Source organism: Lagopus leucura, unplaced genomic scaffold, assembly GCF_019238085.1.
Source record: "Lagopus leucura isolate 7727_CA_CO unplaced genomic scaffold, USGS_WTPT01 Super-Scaffold_100019, whole genome shotgun sequence".
NCBI lineage: Eukaryota > Metazoa > Chordata > Aves > Galliformes > Phasianidae > Lagopus > Lagopus leucura.
Genome location: NW_024962273.1, coordinates 11,271,624 through 11,293,319, shown reverse-complemented (window position 1 = coordinate 11,293,319; position 21,696 = coordinate 11,271,624). Strand labels below are relative to the sequence as shown.

Below are 21,696 nucleotides of genomic sequence, written 5' to 3'. Positions count from 1 at the left end.
TTTGCAATGGAGCAAGAGGAAGTGTCAGCACTGTGGTGTGGGCAGCAGGCACGCTGTGGTCTGCTTGACAAGATCTGGCTCCTCAGGTGTGTGGTATTTTCAGCTTTTAGGTAGGGTTTCACCCCCAATTAATCTCTTTTATGTGCTCATATCAGAGCATCAGTCCCACCATACTGCCTGCACGGTGTGGAAGATGGCCATGGAGACATTCAGAGTAACTGGGAAACAAGTCTAAATGATTGTACTTGGCTTCCTTCAAGACAGCAGGAAACTATTCCAAGTACAATTTCACCCTGCCATTAGCAGACAGAGGTGGAAAGTCATTCTGTCTTCCTCCGCTGTCGCAGGCTGCATGGAAGCCCAAGGAGAAGGCAGGAGTTACCACAACCGCTCACACTGTTACTTCTTCCACATTTGCCCCAGAGGATCTCAGCCCACAGAGGTCAGGGGAAGGAATGGCTTTTCCCACTTCCCGAGTGAGCATCACCACACAGACCGCTGGTCTGGGGGAGGACTAGGTCTGCCTGTGCGACTGCTCGGTAACGTCAGAGCTGAGCAGGCAGAACGCGTATTTACGGACTGATGGAAGTTTTGAAGGAAGAAGAGCAGTAAATATACCAGCAGTTCTCTCCAGGCGCCGAAGACCCCCCGCACAACCACAGCCCCGGCCAACGCCACACGGACCACCGCCGCCTCAGCGCCTGCAGTCCCTGGCGCCTACCACCGCCCCGCGCCTAGCCCCGCCCACCGCCGCTATATCCCCCGCCGATTGGCCCCAGCTCGTCACGTGACGGCGGGGCGGGGGCGCGCTCGCGGGGAGCCGGCCCCGGCGGGAGCGGCGCGCCGACGAGGGCGGAAGTGCGCGGCGGGGGCGCGCGGGCGGCGGCGGCGCCCCAATGAGAGCGCGGGGGGCGGCGGCGGCGGCGGTTAAAGCGAAGTCGGGCGGCGGGCGGGAGCCGCGGCGTGGAGCTGGATCGTAGTTCCTAGGTGAGAGCGTGGCCCCGGTTGACTCGTTCCGGTTCTGCTCGCGAGGAGGGCTGTGGGAAGGGGTCGGTCGCTGCGTTCCCTCGGGCCTGCGCGGGGCCGTCCCTCGGGTAGGTTTCGCTGCTACGCGCGTAGCTGCGGGCTGGGCTGGAGGCGCCGGCACCGAGCGGGGCTGCCGGGCCGAGGTGAGAGGTTACGCTATGTAAAGGACGCGGGAGGGCCGAGGGGTGAGCCGGGGCTGTGTGCGGGGCTCTACGCTGCCGGCCCAGCGCTGCGCTGCGCTCGCCCTGCGGTCTCATCCGGACAGGTCCCGCGGGAGGAGCGCGGCGGTGCCGGCCGTGACCTTCCTGGAGCAGGGCGGGGAGCGGCCCGGCCGCCCTTCCGCTCGGTGCTGCGGCCTGACCGAGCTTCGGCCGCGTCCCGGAGGTGCTTTCCTGATGGGGGGGTGGGGGGGCTGAACTCTGTGGTCTGGGCGGCCTTGCTGTCCCGACGCTGCTTTCCTCATTCTGGAACTTGATTCCTTGTGGCAGAGGGAGAGAACTGCTGCGCTGTTGAAGAGCACCTTGGAGGCATGGCTCCTTAGCAGTCCTTCTGAGGCAAACTTGTTACCTGCACTATGCTTCTCAAAGCCGAGAGCAGGGACTGACAGCCGGGTCACACGTGTGGTGGTTGATGCCAGCAGGTTGCTTGGTGGCTGGAAGTAATTTCCTTATGACAGGAAAATGAGTACAAGTGACTTGACTTCACTTGGCTATAGTGTCTTTGCAGCTTGATCACTTATAGTGACTTGTTAGCATACCTTTTATCTACTGCTCTAGCCACCTCTTGCCTCTCTACTCTGAACTTAACTTTTTGGTTTGTGATTAAAATTATATTAGCTTACCAATAGTATGTTTCTTTGCATTCACTTTCAGTATTAAATAGCTTTTATTTATGGGGAGTAGTCTGAAAGCTTTTTCCATTCCTTAAACAAGTATTTTCCTGTATTAGGCTGTATCAGTAGTGTATTGTTTGTTATATACCCCTCTTGGGAGGGCTGACTTGATTCTGTTTTGCATGCATAGCAAAAGGTGAAGCTGACCTATTTTCACTGGGGTTATGCTGCAGGGAAGTGTGTAGTTTAAAGAACTTAGTTGGAATGCTTTATAAAAATTCTTGCCTGAAAGCTTAATTTGACCAGACAATGTCCCTTCTCAGGCATTCTCTGAAACTCCTGAGCTTGTCTCTAATTGTCAGTGCAGTGGTGCTGGATGTGTGGGGAGAAGATGAGTTTAGGCATTTTGAGGAAATGAAGGCAGTAATGATGGGATGATGCCCATACAGCTGACCTCCTGGGTGGTGCAAGGATTCCGCAGCCTAGTGGCTCTTCTGTGCTTTAAACTTTCTTTTGTTATGACCTTACTGAGTAAGTGCCAACTGATTTGACTGAATGCTGTATAAAGCAGCTCACTTCCCTTTGAAGTGTCAGTGTCCAGGCCTCACCAGCAACACTATGAGCAGAGCACAGGTGATGTAGCAGAGCAGCCCTCCTGTCATACTCAGGAACCTGGTTTGTAGTTTGATCTTATCCTGCTGGTTTGTAAACTCTGTTTACAAACTGCTATCCACTTAGTGGATACATGACAATGTTATACTAGGCTGTAATAACTAGATCCAGACTCCATGCAGCCGACTGATTAAATTATGTTCTGTTACACAGTGAATTCATCTGAATGGCCTCTGCTAACAGAGATACTGAAGGAGCCTTTTTCTCATGTCACCTGTGCAGATGATAAGTGTTCAGGGAGTGCAAGTACATAGTGCTATGAAAACAGTTAAGTGGCCCTGATGGCCAGCAGGTGCGTTGTGCCTGGGGCATTCAGCTGAGGCTGAAGGTCTGTGGGAGTTGGACTGACCTCCTGTGTTTGGAGGAGGTGCCATTTAAATGGTTGAGCACTGCTCCAGTGCTTGCCTCCTATGCCCTGTGTGCGTTGCTTCCCCTAACCTTTGCATGTTTGATTTATGAAAGGTGCTGATCCCAGTTGTAAGCCTGGCTAGATGGCATTCTCAAACTTTTTATCCTGATGTCCTATTCCTCTGTTAAAAAAACTATGTACTTTAGGCTTTTTGTTCTTTCCACTTTCTTCATCTTCAGAAACTTCTCTGCCACCATCACCGGTGGTGATAAGGTTCCCATGCTTCTTATCTGCTGTTGCATGGAGTGGGAATGTCAGCAAACAGCCTTAGCTCTTTCTTTTGGTAATCATCAATTTTGTGCTCTTTATTCTATGATAAAACCGATACCTAGCTCTTCCAGAGGCCAAGGAGCAGATGTCTATGAAGTATTTGTTAATGGCTTTCGAAGTGATCACTTTATCAGTAGCTCCTTGTAGCCCACTGTACAGGACTAAGTAACTTCCATCTCTGCCTGCCTCAGAAATATCATGTCTTGTTAGTTAGGCAAGTCAAGGCTATGGAACTTCTGCTTTGTCTGTGTTCTTTTGAATACTGCTTCAATAATGTTAACAGGGTCTGTTCTGTCTGTACTTGAGATGTGCACGTGTTTCTTTAAGACCTGTCAAAAAGAAAGCTGTAAGTTACGTAATGTGAGAATGCTGTTGAGGTGCTGTTTAGTTGCTGTGTTGGTAGGTTCTTGAATCGCTTTATGGTGGTAGCTGCTTACCTATGGCTCTCTTGTATGTGGACCTTGACCCAGCAGCCTTTCTGATGGCTGCAGAAGTGGCCCAGAAAGGTGCAAATAATGGTTGATTACTGAAATGTGAGACTTAATGGAAACACAGTAGCTACTAAAAGCTTCACTCAAATGGAATCGCAAATCAAATACTGAAAAAATCAGTTCTGGGATTATAAGCATTTGTTAAAGCTTTAAGCCTGTCAGCTGTTACTTCTTGAATTAGTGTTGCTGTCAGTTGATGTGATTAATATGAAATACTTCAGGCTGCTAAGTGTATTGGTGAAGCTGGAGACTTAATATATTCTTAAATTAGGAATGTGGCGGAACTAATCAGTGTTGGGCTGGAAAGCTGAAAGCATGCTGAGTTCTGTTGATGTTGCCATTGCTTTGGATTATGGCACTTCCTATATGTCTTTACCTGGAGTAAAGGTTGCTTCTCAGAAGAATAGTGCAGGCTCAGCCATGCTTTGACTTCGGGCCTGGTTTTATCATCCTTTAGATGGCCAAGTGAGGGGATGTTATTTTTAGAGCTAGTGGCACAGGTTTTTGTAAGCCAGGGGTTGCTGACAGAATATAGCATAACTAAAAACATGAGTGCTTAAAAAAAGACCCTTGGGGCCACCTGAGCTTTGGACTCCATATTGCAGAGTATCAGCTAAATAGAGTAGATCTCTTAAGGTTAGAGCAACTGCTCCATCCTGTCCTGTGTGTGCTTGGAACTGGTGCCGTTCCTCATTCTATTTTCATTTTCAAAATGGTTTAAGAACCAATCTATTTTCTAACAATTCTGCAAGCTCAGTGGGAATTTTTCTTCTGTATAAGACAACCTAAAATTTAAGTAGACTTTATGGGCTGAAGCTGGAAAGGAAAGAACCTTACTTAATTTAAAATGTTGTTAGATGTAGGTTGGTGGTGATGCTGTACATCTTCATTCATTTTGTTTGTAGGACAGGGATTGAGCAGTGGTTTTGTCCAACTACACTTCTGAAGTGTTCACAACTGTCTTCTGATAGTAAATGTGTCTGCTTTTTACCTCTTTTTAAAAAAAAAAAAAAAGTCATATGAGGGTCTGAATTAAGTGTTAGCTGAGAAGGACTTGCTGTAAATTTTAAGCTCTGCTGTACTTTTGCTAGTTATGAAATACTGTTTGGTTTGAAAAGGCTTCACAGAGATAAAATGTATGGAAAGCGTATTGCAGGAGCACAGACTCAGCTTGTAACTGCTGAGGCTGGAAGAACCTTCAGGAGACTTTCTGTCCAGCTTTTTACTGCTCACTCTAATCCTGACCCCAGATCTCTGTACTAGCCTAGTATCCATCTGTAGACATTCCTGCTGCCCTGATGGAGGCGCAGTTCTTTGCCTTGCCTTCCTGGCTGAGCTGTAGCCATCCATCTCTTATCATGAGATCCTAGCTGTCTCTGTGCTCCTGGCAGGACTGCAGTTCCTGTGACTATATGTGGACTTCCCCCAGCATCTCCTGCTTGTTTCTCACCCTGCATGCTTTTGTGTATAGAAGCAGCCTGTTGCATTTCTTTCCAAGGAAAGACATGAGAGCAGGAGGTGAGCTGGCATTTATCAAGATAATAGTTTTCTGCTCTGAGAAGGGAGCAAATGTCTCAAAGAGCAGGCAGGGATAAATGTATGGCTCATACTGCTCCGGTTTTGTGGTTTTCATGTGACCTGTCACTTGCTAGGTCTTAAAAGGAGGTGTTCTGGACACTATATGAGAAGTTCTGTGTTGAAATCAGCTGGTTCCCGTTACAGCTGGGAAGAAGTTGCATGTAGCCCCATGCTGTTGTGACAGTCCAGTTCCCATTTAAAGATGGGTAGAAATACTGCTGTTGGCTTTGAGGCAAAGCATGTGAGAGCACTATGCTGGAGAGCATGTACCTGTGTACATACCTAAGGTGTCTCTTTAGGTCAGTAGAAAGGTAGCTTCTGGGTGTGGAATTTGCTGTTCCTGATCAGGGAGACTTGGTATTTCTGCTCAGATGAGTTTTAACACAGCATCCGAATTGCAGATAAATACTAATTGTCTGAGTGTGTGGCTGTTGTTGCTTTGTGTGATGGAAACGTGCTGATTGAAAGATGGGGAAATTGGGTGCTTGGAGCAGAAGTGCAGTGTGTCTGATAAAGGGAGCTCTGAGTGTGTGTGTCTGTGAGCCCTACAGTGGTTCAAATAGTGTGATTGCTTTCAGAGGCTGCGGGGAGGTGGTTCTCCTGTGCCCCTGAGGAGGAGGGTGTCAATGATTAGAGTAAGGGGTTATAACCCACCTACATCCATTTATTATAATAATATTATTATAAATAATATTATAATAATACTAGCAGGTATTTAAGTATTTTACCTATCCTCAGATAGAGAGCAGCACTCAGAACTCTGACTTCACTTCAGGAGCAAGGAATACTTAACACTCAGGTGCATAGTTGGGACCAGTACTTAAGCCATGGTGTTTGGGCTTCTGCATTCTCCTGGGTGCCCATTCTAGGTGTCATTCCTATGACATGGTCACGTTCATCCTCTGAACAAGCAGCTTGCTGACTGCTGTGCTGCGTTTGCAAGGCCAGTGGGCTGGCTTGGATGGGGAACTTGGGTTGGTAACTCTTCCTGAGGCTGAAGAAGTCAATCCTGTGACTCTGTAGCAGCCTCATGACTGAATGTGTTTTCGTAGCAGTTCAGTAGATCTGTTTCCTTTTGGTTACATTGCTGCAGGTTATCCACTGAAAATGTACTGTAATCTCATACTGACATAGGATTTGTTGTATTATTTTTGAAATCTCATGTGCTATTTAAGATATATCCCAGCCAAACTTTCTGCTTGTGCAACTTGCTATGTTTCCAGAGGTCTGATTAAAAGACAGTATTAGATTAACATCTGACATGTGTCATTATGCCTAGCAGTGCTCTGGCAGACCTGGCATGTGCTGTGTATCAAAGGTGAGCATGCTCTTACATTGAGAAGCTTTCCAAGGAAGTGAAGCTGAAGCACTTGCAAGTCAGTGCAGGGGTTGAGGCTGTTGTACAACTCCGCAGTGTCATTTATCAGGTATGAGCCTCACTGAATCATGTGAGAGATACTGTCCTTAATTCACTGTAGGTAATGAGGCAACCAGACAGTTACCGCTACAGTGGCAAACTTTGCATAGCAATACTGAGCAAATTAGCTCAGTCTTTATGCTTGCAGGAGACTTGTATCAGTGTCCTTGCTAGGATAAGGGCAGTGAAGTGGATCAATCTCTTCTATAGTTTTTCTAAAAGTGTCTTCTGGGCGCTGGTGCTAGACCTGTTGGCATCCTGAAAGCACATGGAGAAGGCTGGATGGGTAACTCCTACATTTTGCCTAGCACTAATGGCATTAGTATCTTCAGGTTCGTACTTCAGATAGTGCTTTACCTTTTAAAAGCAAAGAGAATATCTTGCTGGTTACTCTGCACTGCAGTATAGTAAATAAGGTAGTGGTCTCTGGCTTTCTGGAACAAATAGTTTTGCTTCTGTGAAACAGTCAGACAATCTCAAGTATTAGTAAAGACCTTGCACTGTATATACTGCAGGTATATGATTCTAAGGGTTTTATGATAGAGCTGAGGTGTTGTGATAAAGTAGAACTTTTCCCTTTGGGTGTCCCCATTCAGGATCAAGCTCACTCCAGAATGATGCTGTATGTCCCTATTGGTGTGAATGTAATCCTGATGTACCTGCTGTCTCTTCTGGGGAAGAATAATCCCACTTGTTAAGAATGGGAAGCAATGTGTTCTGTGCTTATCTCCTTCCTCATTGATTTGGGACTGATGCCATGTGGCAGGCTGCTGCACTTGTAGGCAGCTTGAACCACGTGGAGCAAGAAGGATACAGAGCTGTTACTAGAATCTAGAAGGGTAAGTATAATATTAAAACAGCAATTCTTCCATTTGATTAAAATAGAAGATGCGTACCAATGGGAGAAAATAATGCTAAAAGCCTCTAACCACTGGAACATACAAGAAGCTTACCAGGTGTGGCTCCAGTTGCTGTGAGGAAGGCATTTCCCCTTTGATTAGTAAGGAATACAACAATGAATGACTGCAGCAGTCAGATTATTCTATGATGGTTGTATATAATGACTTCTATGATTGTATTTAGCTGCCAGCATTGTGGTGACCAAGCAGCTCGTGCACCAGTCAGGAGTGAGACTCCAGGTCTTCCTGTCTTTTTGCTGTTGTCTCCATGTATTTCAGTGCCCCTGGAGCACTGCAGCCAGGGCAGAAGTTCCAGCTCCCAAATAGCAGTGATCCCTTGAAGAAGTGGGGTTGTGTTAGGCCTGTGCTGCTTGCGGGAGCCAGGAGCTGTGCTTTCATACTCTGTATGTATATGAACTAAGCAGTGCTGCTGTTGGCTTGCTGACAGACTTGTTGCTTTTCCCTGGGAAACTGATGTGTGCTGAAGTTCTGGCAGGCTTCCATCATGACATTGTTTTCATTCTGACCCCCCCCCCCCTCAAGAGCTGTGGGGAGGACTGTAGAGGACTGTCAGTTTATGTCCTTGCTTTGTGAGGAAGACTGGGTAGAGATGACTCATCTGAGTGCCGTGGGGCACTGCTCTCTGGACTGCTCTTGTGCATCAGATCCCAGAAGAGTTCACCTTCGGATAGCATGGTCCAATAGATCAAGTGGAACAGCAGTAAAACAACCAATAACTTTTCTTACATGCATTTTCACTACTGTGTGTGCATTCAGTGTACATAAATTAAGTAGTAAAAACATTAGTGGCTTTTGTCTGCACAGAACCACTAGCGTGACTGGGAAGCTGCAGTTTACGGGTGCAGCACTGTACAACTAAGTAGCTGCACTTCATTTAATGATCTCAGTTTTGAGATGAGCTGTATGCTTAGAGCAGGAATGAACCTGGTATCATAGCTAGTCCTAGCTTGGTGCTGAGTTGGAAGTGCTCTGTATATCTCTCAACAGTGTCTCTTAATGCTACTTTCACTGATACCTCTTTGTTGGCTGACTGGTCTTTGTATTTATGAAGATTGATGGGAGAAAAACAGGCACTGCTTTATTAAGCTGGGAAATGGAGATGCCTACCTCAAGTCTGTGACAAAAATAGAATAATTGAAATAGAGATTTTCATACAGATCTGTATAAAGACACTCTGAGACCAAAATGAAGCAGTAGTTGCTTTCCAGTGTTTGCATTCGAGCTCCAATTAAAATGATTTGCAGTGCTTTATGAACATGTGACTGCAGAACAGCACTGTTAAGATGACTATGTGCAGTGATAGTATGCTGCATTATCAGGCTGTTTGGAGCATTAACTTCATATCTTAAGCTTTACAGCCTTATTTAGTGTATCACAGCTATATGCAGTTCTCCAGATGTGCAGCAGCTTATAAGTACTACCTATGGGCAGTCTTTTCTTTGCTTAACTGAGTAACTTGTCCCTAATTAATACCTTTTTTTTTTTTTTTTAACCTCACTGCAGGAACTTCTTGTTTAAATTTTAGATAGAGATACCTGTGCAGTTTTTGTTTTAGTACAGTGTAAGATCTGATTGAAGTTATTTTAAATGTTGCCCTATTGACAGACTGTTCCAATACACAGCACTGCTGCAGGGTGGAATACCTGGGTAGGATTTGGAGTTCATTTGAGTTTTCCTCAGACACCAGAACTGTTGTAATCTATCTTTAAATTATTGCTGATATGCAGAGGCATTGTCTATTTGTTGTTAATGAGTTAGAAGAGTCATCTGAATGATATGAGATAAATTTGTATAGTAATTGCTGCTTTCAGACTTGCTTTCTAAGCTGTGGTGATGCATCTTTCTTCAGAAAACCTGTGGGCAAAGCTGGGCTGTGCTTAACAGGGATGATGGGAGCAGTGTGCTGAGTGTATGAGAAATAGTGATCTGTTTTAATCCCAGTACTGGGTGCTGCAGATCTGAGGATAGCCTTAAAATGCAGCATTGCCCAAGCCTAGCTAGTACTTGGTGCAGAGAATAGGGGGCTGAGCTTGCAGATTGCTCTTGTAGCTGGGTCCTACCACTCATTGTTGCATTACCCAACCACAGCAAGTTCTTATTCTGTAGAACTGCTTCAGGTGTATACACTTGAGAAAAATACTTACAGTCCTTTTATAGCAAATTGGCTCTTTAATAAATTTATTTCAGTGGAAGTTGAGATTTTCTGCATGCAGTGGAGAGCACAGTAAGACTTAAACTGTACATACGTGGTCTGTGTATAGCTCCTACTGGAAGACACTGGCCATCACAGCCACTCAAACTAATTATGTATTTCTGACTCTTGGTTGTAAGTAATGATGTATTTTGATTGAAACAACTGTAACAAGCTTGTAGCTTTCAGTGCGTCAAATAATGTATTTAATATTTTTTTGTCAAACTTTCAAGTATTGTGGTGTTTCTAATTCTTCCAATAGTGATCCAGTCTGTATAAATTCTTGTTTGGAGGGAATTCCTGGGGCATGGGAGTACCTTGCTTTTTCTCTGGTTCTTAAGTATTGTGTTTTCTAGATCTGTTTTTAGCTTCTCATCTGATGTCGTTAACTGAGTAATGACAAAACTGCTAATAGATTTCTTACAGATAAGAAAATGTCTGATTACTAAAAGGAGATCTCAGGCTAGGGTTTCAGCTCTAGTGCTCAGCCCCTGTGCTGCAGCAGGGTGTTTGGCTACACCAGCTCACCCCAAGGGAGGGTGGGGTGGACAGGATTGCAAAGTTTCCCTGCTTGCTTAGTGGTGTATGTAACCTTCTGACTGCTATAGTTGGCTTTACTTCTACAAATATCCTCCCCATCACATCAATACTTGGTACTCAGGTGTGAGGTCTTGCTGATAGCTGTCTTGTGGGAGGTGGGCTTGTACAGCTGATGCAAGGGAGATGGGATGGAGAGAGAGGTAGGGCGGTATAAATGGGAACTGTGAAATTGCTGCCCCATCCTGCTCTGCAAGACATCTCAGGCCAGATGAGGTCCTTGATCTGATAAAAACATGGCCTGGAAAATCTATAGCTGTGACTGAAGATAGGAGCATCCAGCAGTAAGTGGGGAGGGATGCAGGGGCTTCCTGAGAAGGGATTTGTCCTGAACACTTCATAATCTTTTTAGTATGAAAACCAATAACTGGAGACACTCCAAGAGGTAAGATTAGCACAGCCAAAAAAGCAGCACTTTTATTTTTAGCGTGCATATACTAAAATTCTTAGTAGCATTAAATATGCCACTTGAGATTAAGTGAACTTGTTTTTATAGTTGAACTACCAGTTGGAGCATTTACAGTCCATTGAAAGCTAATGGAATTTCAGTGCTTAAAGATTTTCTGGATAACCTCAGAACAGCTGAGCAGCTCTCACAGTTCATAGCTCAGTGAGATTGTTAATTAGTTTTGTGATCCAGGGAATTTCTGTGACTGCATTCTTGTAGGCGTATCGCAGAACCAAACACCCCAAAGCCTCTAATTCGCGTTCTGATAAATGAGGATCACTAAAATACTGTTGTGGAACTTTGTCCTTTCTGTGCTTGCTTTGGATGACATCACATTTAAGCCTTTTTAATAGGGTGAATACCCAGATTTTCCTTTAAAACTAGGTGTCTGAAGGGTTTAACAAAGCTCTTCTGTCAAGCTATTGGGTGAAGTGTTTCTAGAATCATTCTTTGAAATCCAAAGAATGGCTGCTTTCAGTGGTGGGGTAGCAATGAAAAGAAACGTCCAAGGATATCAGCTGCATTGCAGAACAAGGGCTGGTCTCAGCAACTCTGTACTTAGAGCTCTTTCCATTTTTTTTAAACCTCAAATTGAATTGGAAAAGCTAGAGGTGATTCTAATTAACACCTCAGTATGGCTCTAGAATTTCTTACCGTTATAACAGAATATGTCCTGGAAAGTAACAGGACTTATTGTGGCTTCTCATGTTTTTCCATCTATGTCTGTGTGCAGTAGTAAAGGGGGCTCCTTCCTTGTGATGAGTGCTGTTTCCTTTATGTGACTGCAACTGTGGGTGGAGTGTGTAACCTGGCTGAAACCATTCACCAGTCATCTGTGCATCAGGACATAGAGTAAACCAGTCCTGTGTGTTAATAGTGTTCAGGAGCAGGGTGACTGCTTAGGTTGAAGAGTGGAGTAGAAAAACTAGCAGTGCTATGTTTACATTTGGATTTCATGAAGCTGTAAATGAATGCTTGCTGTGAAGTACTCTGGTTTGCAGATGCCTGCTAAGAATGAAACAACACTCTGCAGGTTAGTCTATAGTAGGAGGCCTTAGTTAACCTGGAGGAATTGCGATCTGAACAGGTAAGGTGGGAAGGCTGAAATAGTTGTGTTTAGGGCTAAATTTTGAGGGTGGCACAGTTTGATTGTGAAAGCTTCTGGCAGGATTAGGGGTCTGTAGTGCAGGAGGGATCTTCAGAAGTCTAAATAAAATCAGCTTCTTAGTAACCATTGTGGCTTGATTTACAACTCTTGCTGTGTTTCATGTGGCCAGCCTGTCTGATAGAGCCTTCATTTGTTGGTCTAAAGATCCATTTCCAATAGTACCACAAAACTTCTGCTGTGTATATAGTTTTGTGTTGCCCATTATCAAAAACCCAGTTACTCAGTCCTTTTCTTTTGAAGCAGATGAAGCAGGTAATTGCTTCTAATTTCTGAAATGTAAAAGGCTGCCTGGAAAAGTCTGTCCTGGTATCTGTCTAGAACTTTCATCCACAGCGTGATGAAAAGTAGCCTGGAGAAACTCAAAAAGTGTTTCAAAAGGTTTTATTCTTACAGGTCATAGCATTTTCAGTTTTTTTTTTTGCTGTCCTTGCATCTCCTGTATAGCATTTGTGCCTGGAGCACACATCTTTTATTCTCCTCACTCTGGGGATCATGTCTGGTGACAACTTGGTTCATTTGCTTCATCTTTTGTTCCCTGTTTCCCAGCATGCTGTTCTTACAACTGCTGTTCTATGCTAATCAGAGTCTTGCATTGCTACATCCAGCTGCTGGTAAATGCTGGAGACCTCCTAAATGAACAGAATTCAACAAAAACAACTACTGCACTTAAGTACTTAGTTTGCATGACATGTAACAAAAGCTTGTTAAAAAGTGCCAATTATTGAACTCACTCTTTCTGGATTTGCAATATCAGGAGAAGAGCAGGTACTGAGTATTTCTTGCAGTAAAGCAGGATGTTTTCAAAAGCAAATTGTAGCATCAAAGGCTAGAATATCAAAATAAATGCTAATGCCATGTCATAAGACTTTCTGCTGGAAGCTTTTGCAATTTGTTCTTGCCAGAATTTACTATGAATCTCTACTTTTCTTATTAGCCTACATAGAGAAAAGATCAAAAGTCACTTTCATAAGCAGATCTAAGGTAGAGCTCTGTTAGTAGGTTGAAACTAAGCTGTATCAACTTTAAAGAAATATTTTAGAAAGGTGTAAAGCCTTACAGTAAGAGAGAAGAACACAACTTCCTCTTAGTGCGAGTGTAGTTTCCTTTAGAAACTTCTCTAGGTGGCAATCACGTGGGATGGGTTTACAAACAAAAGCAGCTTGTTTAGTTAGTATGTGGCTGTGAGAAGCCTTTGACCTTTCTATTATTCCTGACACAGGGAGGGCAGTTGTCCTAATACAAGATATTAGGGCAAATACTTCTGTTCTAGGCATGGGTCTAGACTTCATTTCCAGTGCATGGGGATGACCGGTTCTTCAAGCTTCCTGATAGGGTTTTAATCTGGTCTTTCCACAACAGTGAGATGCTTTACCTGCATGGTACCACTGTGCCACTGATGTTTTGTTTTTCTTTCAGCAGGTCTGATTGGTTGTCTGGTACTTCAGCGGTGGCAGACAGGACAATGGCTGCCAGCAAGGGCAAGAACCAGAGTTCCTTGGCACTCCATAAAGTAATCATGGTTGGTAGTGGAGGTGTAGGAAAATCTGCGCTCACTCTCCAGTTCATGTATGATGAGGTAAGTAGCTTTGGTTTAGCTTTTCTAAGTCTGAATGGGTACAGTAGTGTAGTACTGAATGGGTACAGTAGTTGTAGTGGGGGCAAAGGGACTGAATCTAAGTAGGAAAAGGTCTAGTGACTGGCCAAGAATAACAGAGGAATCTGAAGGGTGACCTGTAGGAGCACTTCTGGCCAAGAGTGGTGGGATTGATTCTTTCTAGTGAAAGATTCAAAATGTGCCAGTGATTGAGTGTGTGCAGAGCCTGTTAAAATTGAAATTCATTTGGTTGCCATTTGTTTTAGGCCAGGTAAGGTTGAAATCAGAAGTAAGCATTCTGTCTTGCTCTCAACCACATGGAGCAGTGTGCGTGCTTAGAGTTCTTCCATACTGGTGTATGGAAAGCTAGATCAGGCAGTCCAGATTAACATAATTGAACTCATGATCTGCTAATTTAGAAATTGGCCATTATTTGCAGGCTGTCCAAACATACTGCAGTGATGTATCTGAACAGGCCCCATTGTTGAGGGGAGATGGCCATAGGTACTGTTGTGGTACCTATGCTGAGATAATCACTGCATCAGCTGGCTTGAGTTTGGCGTAAGGAAATCAGTGGCAATACCAGCTTGAAAGTATGAACTTTCTGCTACACCTTCTCTAGTATGGCTCATAGAGAAACTCAGTCAACTTAATCAGGCTTATGGCACAACCTTCTGTTAGTTGTTAAGACTAAGGAGCCTATGCTGGGCGTGTACTGTCAGCATAGAATTACCAGTGGAATTGTCAGTGGCTTTGTGTGTTTGGTCAGTATTGAATGTGTTTAACTACATGCCCATATAATTATGGAGCAACTTGTTATGTTCAATGACTGGCTGCTGTCATCTGGGCTTGTTGAAACTATGGATAGTTGTGACTGAAGTACAATCAGAAATGCTTTGTTCTTGAGGTGGGAGATCTAGATAATGCAACCTGTTCGTGAGCTGGTAGCTTACACTATGTCTTTGTCCCTTAAATTGTGCTGAAATTGCTGAACAGTATTTTATTTAGGAAGACAGTTTCTCTTGAGTAGGCAGATTGGCTCTTTGATGTATTAAGTACTTAAATAGCTTGCTTTTTATAGAGAAAAAAAAAAAGTGGTGGAACTTAGTAACTGACTGAATTATGATGAGGCTTTCAGGAATTTAAGTGTCACTGAAGTGCAAGAGAATGGATATAGGCAAATAGTGAGGCCTTCTGACAATAATTGTAGGCACTAATTTCTATCTTCAGTTTGTAGAAGACTACGAACCTACCAAAGCTGACAGTTACAGAAAGAAAGTAGTTCTAGATGGTGAAGAAGTTCAAATAGACATTCTGGACACAGCCGGACAGGAGGATTATGCTGCAATCAGAGATAACTATTTCCGCAGTGGGGAAGGATTTCTTCTAGTCTTCTCAATAACAGAGCATGAATCCTTCACAGCTACTGCAGAATTTCGGTAAGCAGAATTTCGGTAAGCATTCTTCCCACAGGCAAGGGGATATGTTTGGTTTCTATTCTATTCTGACAGTTCTTCATAAAAGCTGTAGCTCTTTCTCCTTTATCCGTTACTGTTTGGTCCGTGAAAGTGACAATACAACCATTTTGTTCTTGGTAACTAAAATAACAGATTCTCGGACTCTTAGAATTTATGTATTCAAGCCAGTTTTCAGTCTTTGTGGATGTGGAGTTTATGTGAGAGCAGTAGTTCTGGAATTAAGTCTGCCTTTTGGCCAGGTTTCAGACACTGTTGCTTACTGCTAGAAGCAGGTGCTCTAAAGGAGGGAAGGATTAGCCTCCACACTCAGGTATGGATTGGTGCCAAGCGAGGGTTGGCAGCTGAGCAGCACTATTGTAGGCAGACACGTTCCTAGAAAGACACACAGTGGTGGTAATGCTTCTGTTTTCTGTTCTCAGGATTAGTAATTCTAATGTAAAAATCAGTTCCAAACTGAGCACAGAAACTACTTCTGTAGTGTAAAAGAGTTTTGACCAACTGTTCTGGTCCTAGAGCTTATGTATTCAGGTTCTTCAGGACAGATGTTTTGGCTTTTTTTTTTTTTTGCTAATAGCTGTTGCCTCAGTGTAGAAGACAATCCAGAGATTCCTTGAGAGTTCTGTCTGCTCTTTATCAGTCTGATTTGTTTTCACTTTGCTTTGTTGAAACAAGATTAACAGACAATCAGCACTTTAAATTTCTGCTTACCATGCAAGGCAGGCAGTTATTTCCAGGATATTATAATAGCTGTAACATTTCCTTCACATTCTAGGACTTCTGTCCAAGTTCTTAATTTATTTTACTATTCCAACAGTAATAGGGAACTGCATAGTTACTTAAGTGTTTGTCTTGTATGTGACAAAAGGGTGATAGTCACAGGGGACACAACAGGAGCTGTTTTGTTTGGTATGCTCTGTTTGGAGCGTTAAAGGAATGAAACAGCTGAAGTGGTGTTGGGCTGAAAGTGAGTCCAAAGACTTTTCATAATGGAAGATGGAAGGGAAAAGTCAATACCAATCAAGTAGGTACAAAACTAGATACTTCTAGGAGTACCAAGTCTGACTCTTGGCTTGGATGCTTGACTGAAATAAGGTTAAACCCAAGGCTTAAGGATTTAGATGAGAAGGTGTAGAGGTATATTTCTTGTTGATGTTTCTTATTAGGCTTCTGTAAGTGGATTAACAGTGTGTTGGTTGAATATTCCAGCACATCCAGAGGAATGAAAAAGCAATGCTAATCTTCAAGGTGAACAAAAAGGATGTGAAAGCCTTGAGATGGAGAATGTTTTTTCTGAATGGATCTGAATTGATCAAAATGGAAATAAGTTAAATGGGGTATTTAGTTGAGAGGAGATGTAAGAATTGGTGGTTTGAAAAAAAAAAAAAAACACTTTTTCAGGAAGAAGGGAAAATGGATAGCCTAAAAATAACTGCATACTGGTATGACACTTCCAGAATTCTAGATGGACAGCAGCATGTGTCAGTCTAGTTTCAACCTGTTTTATTCCAGTAATAGTACAGGCTTTGAGACTTGCATATAGCATTGTGCTCACAGTCTCCTTTCTCAGGTGCTGATAGGCCCTTCTTGAATGGGAAAAGGATAGCAAGGTTAATATCGATCAATTTTTTTTTTCTTAGAAGGCTTTGAAGGGGGAAGACTTGCTAGCCCTTCAGTGTAGTATTGAGCTAGTAAATAATGACTGATGTAGTCATTAAAAATAATCTTTGCCAGTTACTTCTCTGTTCTTAACCTACTACTTTGACAAAGTCTTGATGCTGCGTGGACCTGTACTGAGATGGCGTAAAGACTTGAAATTGAGGGTAGTAACTAAACACAAGGCTGAAATCTGGCAAACTTGTGCTTTTTTGCATTCAGATGTGAACTCCTATTAAGTTGTTCTTCTGCTGCATTACTTTTCTTCTAAAGCCAGGGTAGCAAAACTTCTGACTAAATGGTGAAATAGCCTTCCTGAAGATGTAGCTTTTACTTAGTGTGAAGCCCGTGGTGTTAAACTTAAAACCACTTCAGCTGTATTTGGCTGTTTGGGGACTGACTTAAGTAGTGTGCAGAATGCTAGTAGTGTGCAGACCACTTGATGTATTCATCTTAAGAGTGGGGTTTTTGTTAATATCACTAACGTGCTTATTTTTAATACCCAATGCATTAGGGAACAGATTCTGCGTGTGAAGGCTGAAGAAGATAAAATACCTTTACTGGTAGTAGGAAACAAATCTGACTTGGAAGAGCGCCGACAAGTGCCTGTAGAAGAGGCTAGAAGTAAGGCAGAAGAGTGGGGTGTGCAGTATGTAGAGACCTCTGCCAAAACTAGAGCAAATGTAGATAAGGTAAGACAAATAACCTGTTTTTACTACAGTTAAACTGGTACTGCTTGCTTAACAGCTGAGTGAATTCTTGACTCTTGCTGGAACAAAACCAAATCCATGTTTGGGCTTCCAAAAGCATAGATTATCAAAAGAAGTAACTTAATGGAATGTGTGTGCTGAAGTAAATACATAGCTTGGGCAAGTACAAGTTAACAGTGTTGTTTTAATTGTTTGTACCTGAACTAGCTTTTCAATGAAGCCTGTCAGCTATAGTTGAACTGTTTCCATCCTTCCTTGCAAAGTTGTGTAACGTGGTTGATGTTAAAAACTTGACTCTTGCATTCTTGTCAAGATTATTCTGAATTGACCAAGAACTCTTCTTGTGGTGTTCCTGTCCTGTTTCGATTTGCATGTGCTGGTCTAGGACAACCATTCTTAAAGTGTTTCTGCTGCTGCTTTGACTAAATATTGATGGGGTATTCCTAATGAGAAATAAATTCACCCAGCAGGAGAAATCAATGGTTTCAAATCTCCCCTTGTGTAGTTAAGCAGCTTATTGAAGAGAGTACCCTTTTACTTCCATATTCTTCAGAAGATGCCCCTAGGCTTAGTGTTGGTCCTTCTTAAGAGCTAAGGGATGTAGTTGAGTGAAATGTGCATTTGTTCTCAGATTACAAAGTGTAAGGTGCTTTTTTCCTTGGCCAAAGGATGTATGTAGCTTGTTAAGCTCTAAAGGCAAAGGTGTTACAGACAGTTTCTTGATCTTTTAGTCCATTAGCTCACTAACAGAGGTGTGATTGGTCCATAAGTTACCTAGTAGAAGCTTATTTATCATAGTGTTGATTTGAAGCAGTGTATGGAACTCTTGAGTTGGGACCTTTTCTTCATAGATGATATAGAATCCCAGAATTGCAGGGGTTGGAAGGGACATCAAGAGATCATTGAATCCAACCCCCTGCTAAAGCAGGATCCCTGCAATAGGCCACACAGGTGGGTGTCTACATGGGTCTTGAATGTTTCCATAGAAGGAGACTCTACATCCTATCTAGGCAGCCTGTTGCAGTCCTCTGTCACCCTTAACATAAAGATGTTCTTATGCATCTTTGTGTGGAACTTCCTGTGTTCAAACTTTAGGCCACTGCTCCTTGTCCTATGCTACACGCCACTTAAAAGAGGCTTGTTTCTAAGTATCTCAGATCTGCATAGTTCCCTGTTTTCCCTCATACAGTTATGCTTCTTAAACAAAGTTGTCTTATAGTATTGATTTTTTTTTTTTTTTTTTTTTTTCCTAGTAACTCTGTGAAACAGCTATTCCATCTGATGGTGTCTAGGACCTGTGTGGATCGAGTTATTAGTATTTTTGTGTGAAGGCATCAGAATAATGACTTTCTGAGAATCTTCTATGCAGCAGGACTTCCTGTACCTGATACTGCTACTCTGAATGCTGCAGCTCTTTTTAATTATAAAACAGACAGAATATTATGCAGCAGGATATGTGCTTGTAACCACATGGGAAGGACCAAACTAAATATTTTAGTTAATGAGAGTTATTTGCTGGGAGATGCTTGCTAAGCACAGAGAAATATTATCTTGAGTTCTGAATGCTACTTTTGTGCAAGAGCAATATTCAACAAAAAGCTCTTGAAACAGAGCCGCTGAATGACTTAAGTTATGATAGAGTCATGGAATAGTCTTGCTTCTTGCCACTGCTTTAGGTACCATAATTCTAATCTTGAGTTTGTTGCTGGGGTATGTGTCCAGATTTTATTCTGCTGCTAGGTACTTTGTTGTGCTACATCACTTATGTGCCCAATACAGTAGTCTGTATCTGTTTTCAGGTGCCAGAACTTGTTTAATCTTTTTGTTTTTCCCCTCTAGGTATTCTTTGATTTAATGAGAGAAATCAGAGCAAAGAAAATGTCTGAAAACAAAGACAAGAATGGCAAGAAGAGTGGAAAGAACAAGAAAAGCTTTAAAGAAAGATGTTGCTTACTGTGATGCTTGGAGACTGTGTATATCTATCTACAAATGCCATGGATAAGATACCACTAAGGATATAGGGCTGGATTCATGAAAGGAAGTCTGTATTGACTCCCTTATCTTTTGCTTTGCATATCATACCTTCAAAATGTGAAAACAACTTTGAAACCATTTCTGGTATCCAACAAAACCTATGCCTACTTAAACTGAATTATCTCTGTCTTCCCAGTGTCTTTCAAAACTAGAAACTATAGAATGATTGTAGTTCTGAAACCTCAATTTGGTTATATGAAGTTCTTTTATATTAACTTCCTGGTTTAATGTTTCAGAATATGTTTCTTGAACCTCTCCTGGCCTTAACAAGCACAGCTGTTCAGGTTCAAACAGTTTTTTCACTGTTGCTCTTATTAATGTTGCAAACTGCAGAAAAGCTGGATGACAACTAGTCAGAGTTTCTCTGTCTTCTGTTAGTGGTTACTGAGTTGTTAGATTGAAATTTGCTGGTTTCCTTCTTACGCTCCACGTAAATAGCAACTGACACTTGAGTCAACTTGAAAAAAACTTCCTTCCATGTTCTGTTCAGTCAATATGGCATTCATGAATCAAGCCTCAATTTGGACTTATTTAGGTAATACAGAAAAGATACTTAAATATTGGCATTCCCTGATGTTCTGTCTTCTCATCCTTAAATTAGAGTTATGGGATGAGAAAATGCCTAAGCTTTTCATCAGAAGGAATAGTTGCCACAGTCTCCTAGAAGTGCTGTCCTGGATTTCTTCCATGTATTGTGGCTATTATGCTCATTCTGCATTGGTCATTCATCCCCTTCCTGGTACTGGAACAGTGAAAATCAGTGTTCATCAGTTCTGTTTATATTGGAGAATGTGTAATATGTTGGAAAAGTGGGAACATCTGCATCCATTTCCTGCTGAAAATGAAAGCTGAGTAAGGATGGCTCACATCACAATCATGTCTTGGGATAGGTGAGGCGTACACGCTACCTCTCTAGTTAATTGGCTAGTGAGTCTTGTTTGCAAGAAGTGAATGAAGTTAAGCAGTTGCCATGTCTGTTACTCACTGTTAATTTTATATGTACTGTTTCTGATGCATAGCAACCTAGCACATGGAGATGCATGTTGAGTTTTGCTGTCAGTTATGCAATGGTGGTCATGTTTTAAGCAACAAAAACCAGCCTAGAAATGGAAGAGAAGTCAGTACTCAGCAGGTCTTGTCAGCTCACTGAACTGTTTTCTGATGCAGTTTAAACTAAGTGTGGTTGCCAAAAAAAAAATACTTCTGTTGCTGTTGTAGAATGTAACTGTCTCTTCTGTTTGTGGAGTCTCTCAATGAATTATGGATATTTCAAAGGAGTAGACAGACTTGAAGTAGTGACTGTACCTTGCTTTTTAACCAGATGCTTAAAGCACTATTGGTGGGATGATGATGATGCTATGTGGTTGTTCAGTGAAGCGCACTGCAGCACTAAATTAACAAATACTGTTTCTTGAGGTGAAGGAGTAGCAAATACTGTTCAGTACTTAGTATTGTGATTTGAGGATGAAAAACATTTTTAACGTGTACTAGATTGCTCTTGTGCATTCCACCTCTGAACTTCGGGGAGAAAAAAACGTTAGATATCAGAACCTCTGTTGGTCTGAGGTTTTACAGGGATTTATCACGCTCATTGTCTTCCATAACTAGTTTAACTTGTCAGGCAACTCATTGGACTGGGGAAACTGTACTAAATAAAAGGTGCTGTAATCTTCATTCATGTCAAGTTTAGTTCATTTTCTGTTAATGTTCTGAAAGTCTGGAAATAATCCTTTGAATAATTAATTGGTATAACAAAGCCAACTGAGGGTAGCTTTTGAGGCAGAGGCTGGGAGCCTGATGGCTTATAGAACTGCTTGAACTGTACCACCTGTGTCTGAAGCCTAAACACCCAGTGGGACGCTTAAAGCTGTCAAAGCTTCTAACAAGACTTCCTCTTGAACTTAGATTCCATTTTTGTGTGTATGCTGTATCTACAGCACATGAATGTCCACTTCTGGAGGCAGACCACTCACTTAGGTTTGGCTTTAGTTGAGACCTAAAGGTTAAGTCCTTAATTAACCTAAAGGATAAACAATGGCTGAGTTCACATTACAAGCTTACCTAGGTCAAGCCCCTCTGAGGCGGATTGTAAAATGTGAGTAACAAAACTGAATAAGCTTTCCTTGCTATATGAATAGTGAACTCAGCGCAGCTAACAGTGAGTGCCTCAACTGTTAACTCAAGTGACTTTCGTGCTTTGACCTTTGA

At 42.5% G+C, this 21,696-nt stretch overlaps 1 protein-coding gene across 4 annotated transcripts in view; it reads left to right on the top strand.

The window, feature by feature from the left end:
- Window positions 1–21,162, top strand: part of RALB (RAS like proto-oncogene B) — a 38,189-nt gene extending 17,027 nt beyond the window's left edge. Inside the window, exons 1-5 of one of the 4 annotated variants that reach the window (XM_042878012.1) lie at window positions 897–987; window positions 13,439–13,595; window positions 14,844–15,052; window positions 17,259–17,436; window positions 19,294–21,162. In XM_042878012.1, coding sequence (XP_042733946.1) covers window positions 13,482–13,595; window positions 14,844–15,052; window positions 17,259–17,436; window positions 19,294–19,413 — 621 coding nt within the window. In that variant the 5' untranslated portion in view covers window positions 897–987; window positions 13,439–13,481 and the 3' untranslated portion in view covers window positions 19,414–21,162. Of the gene's footprint in view, window positions 1–896; window positions 988–13,435; window positions 13,596–14,843; window positions 15,053–17,258; window positions 17,437–19,293 lie in introns of those variants that run through there. The other 3 variants (XM_042878014.1, XM_042878015.1, XM_042878016.1) reach the window with 3 other exon arrangements.
- The last annotated feature ends 534 nt before the right edge of the window (window positions 21,163–21,696 follow it).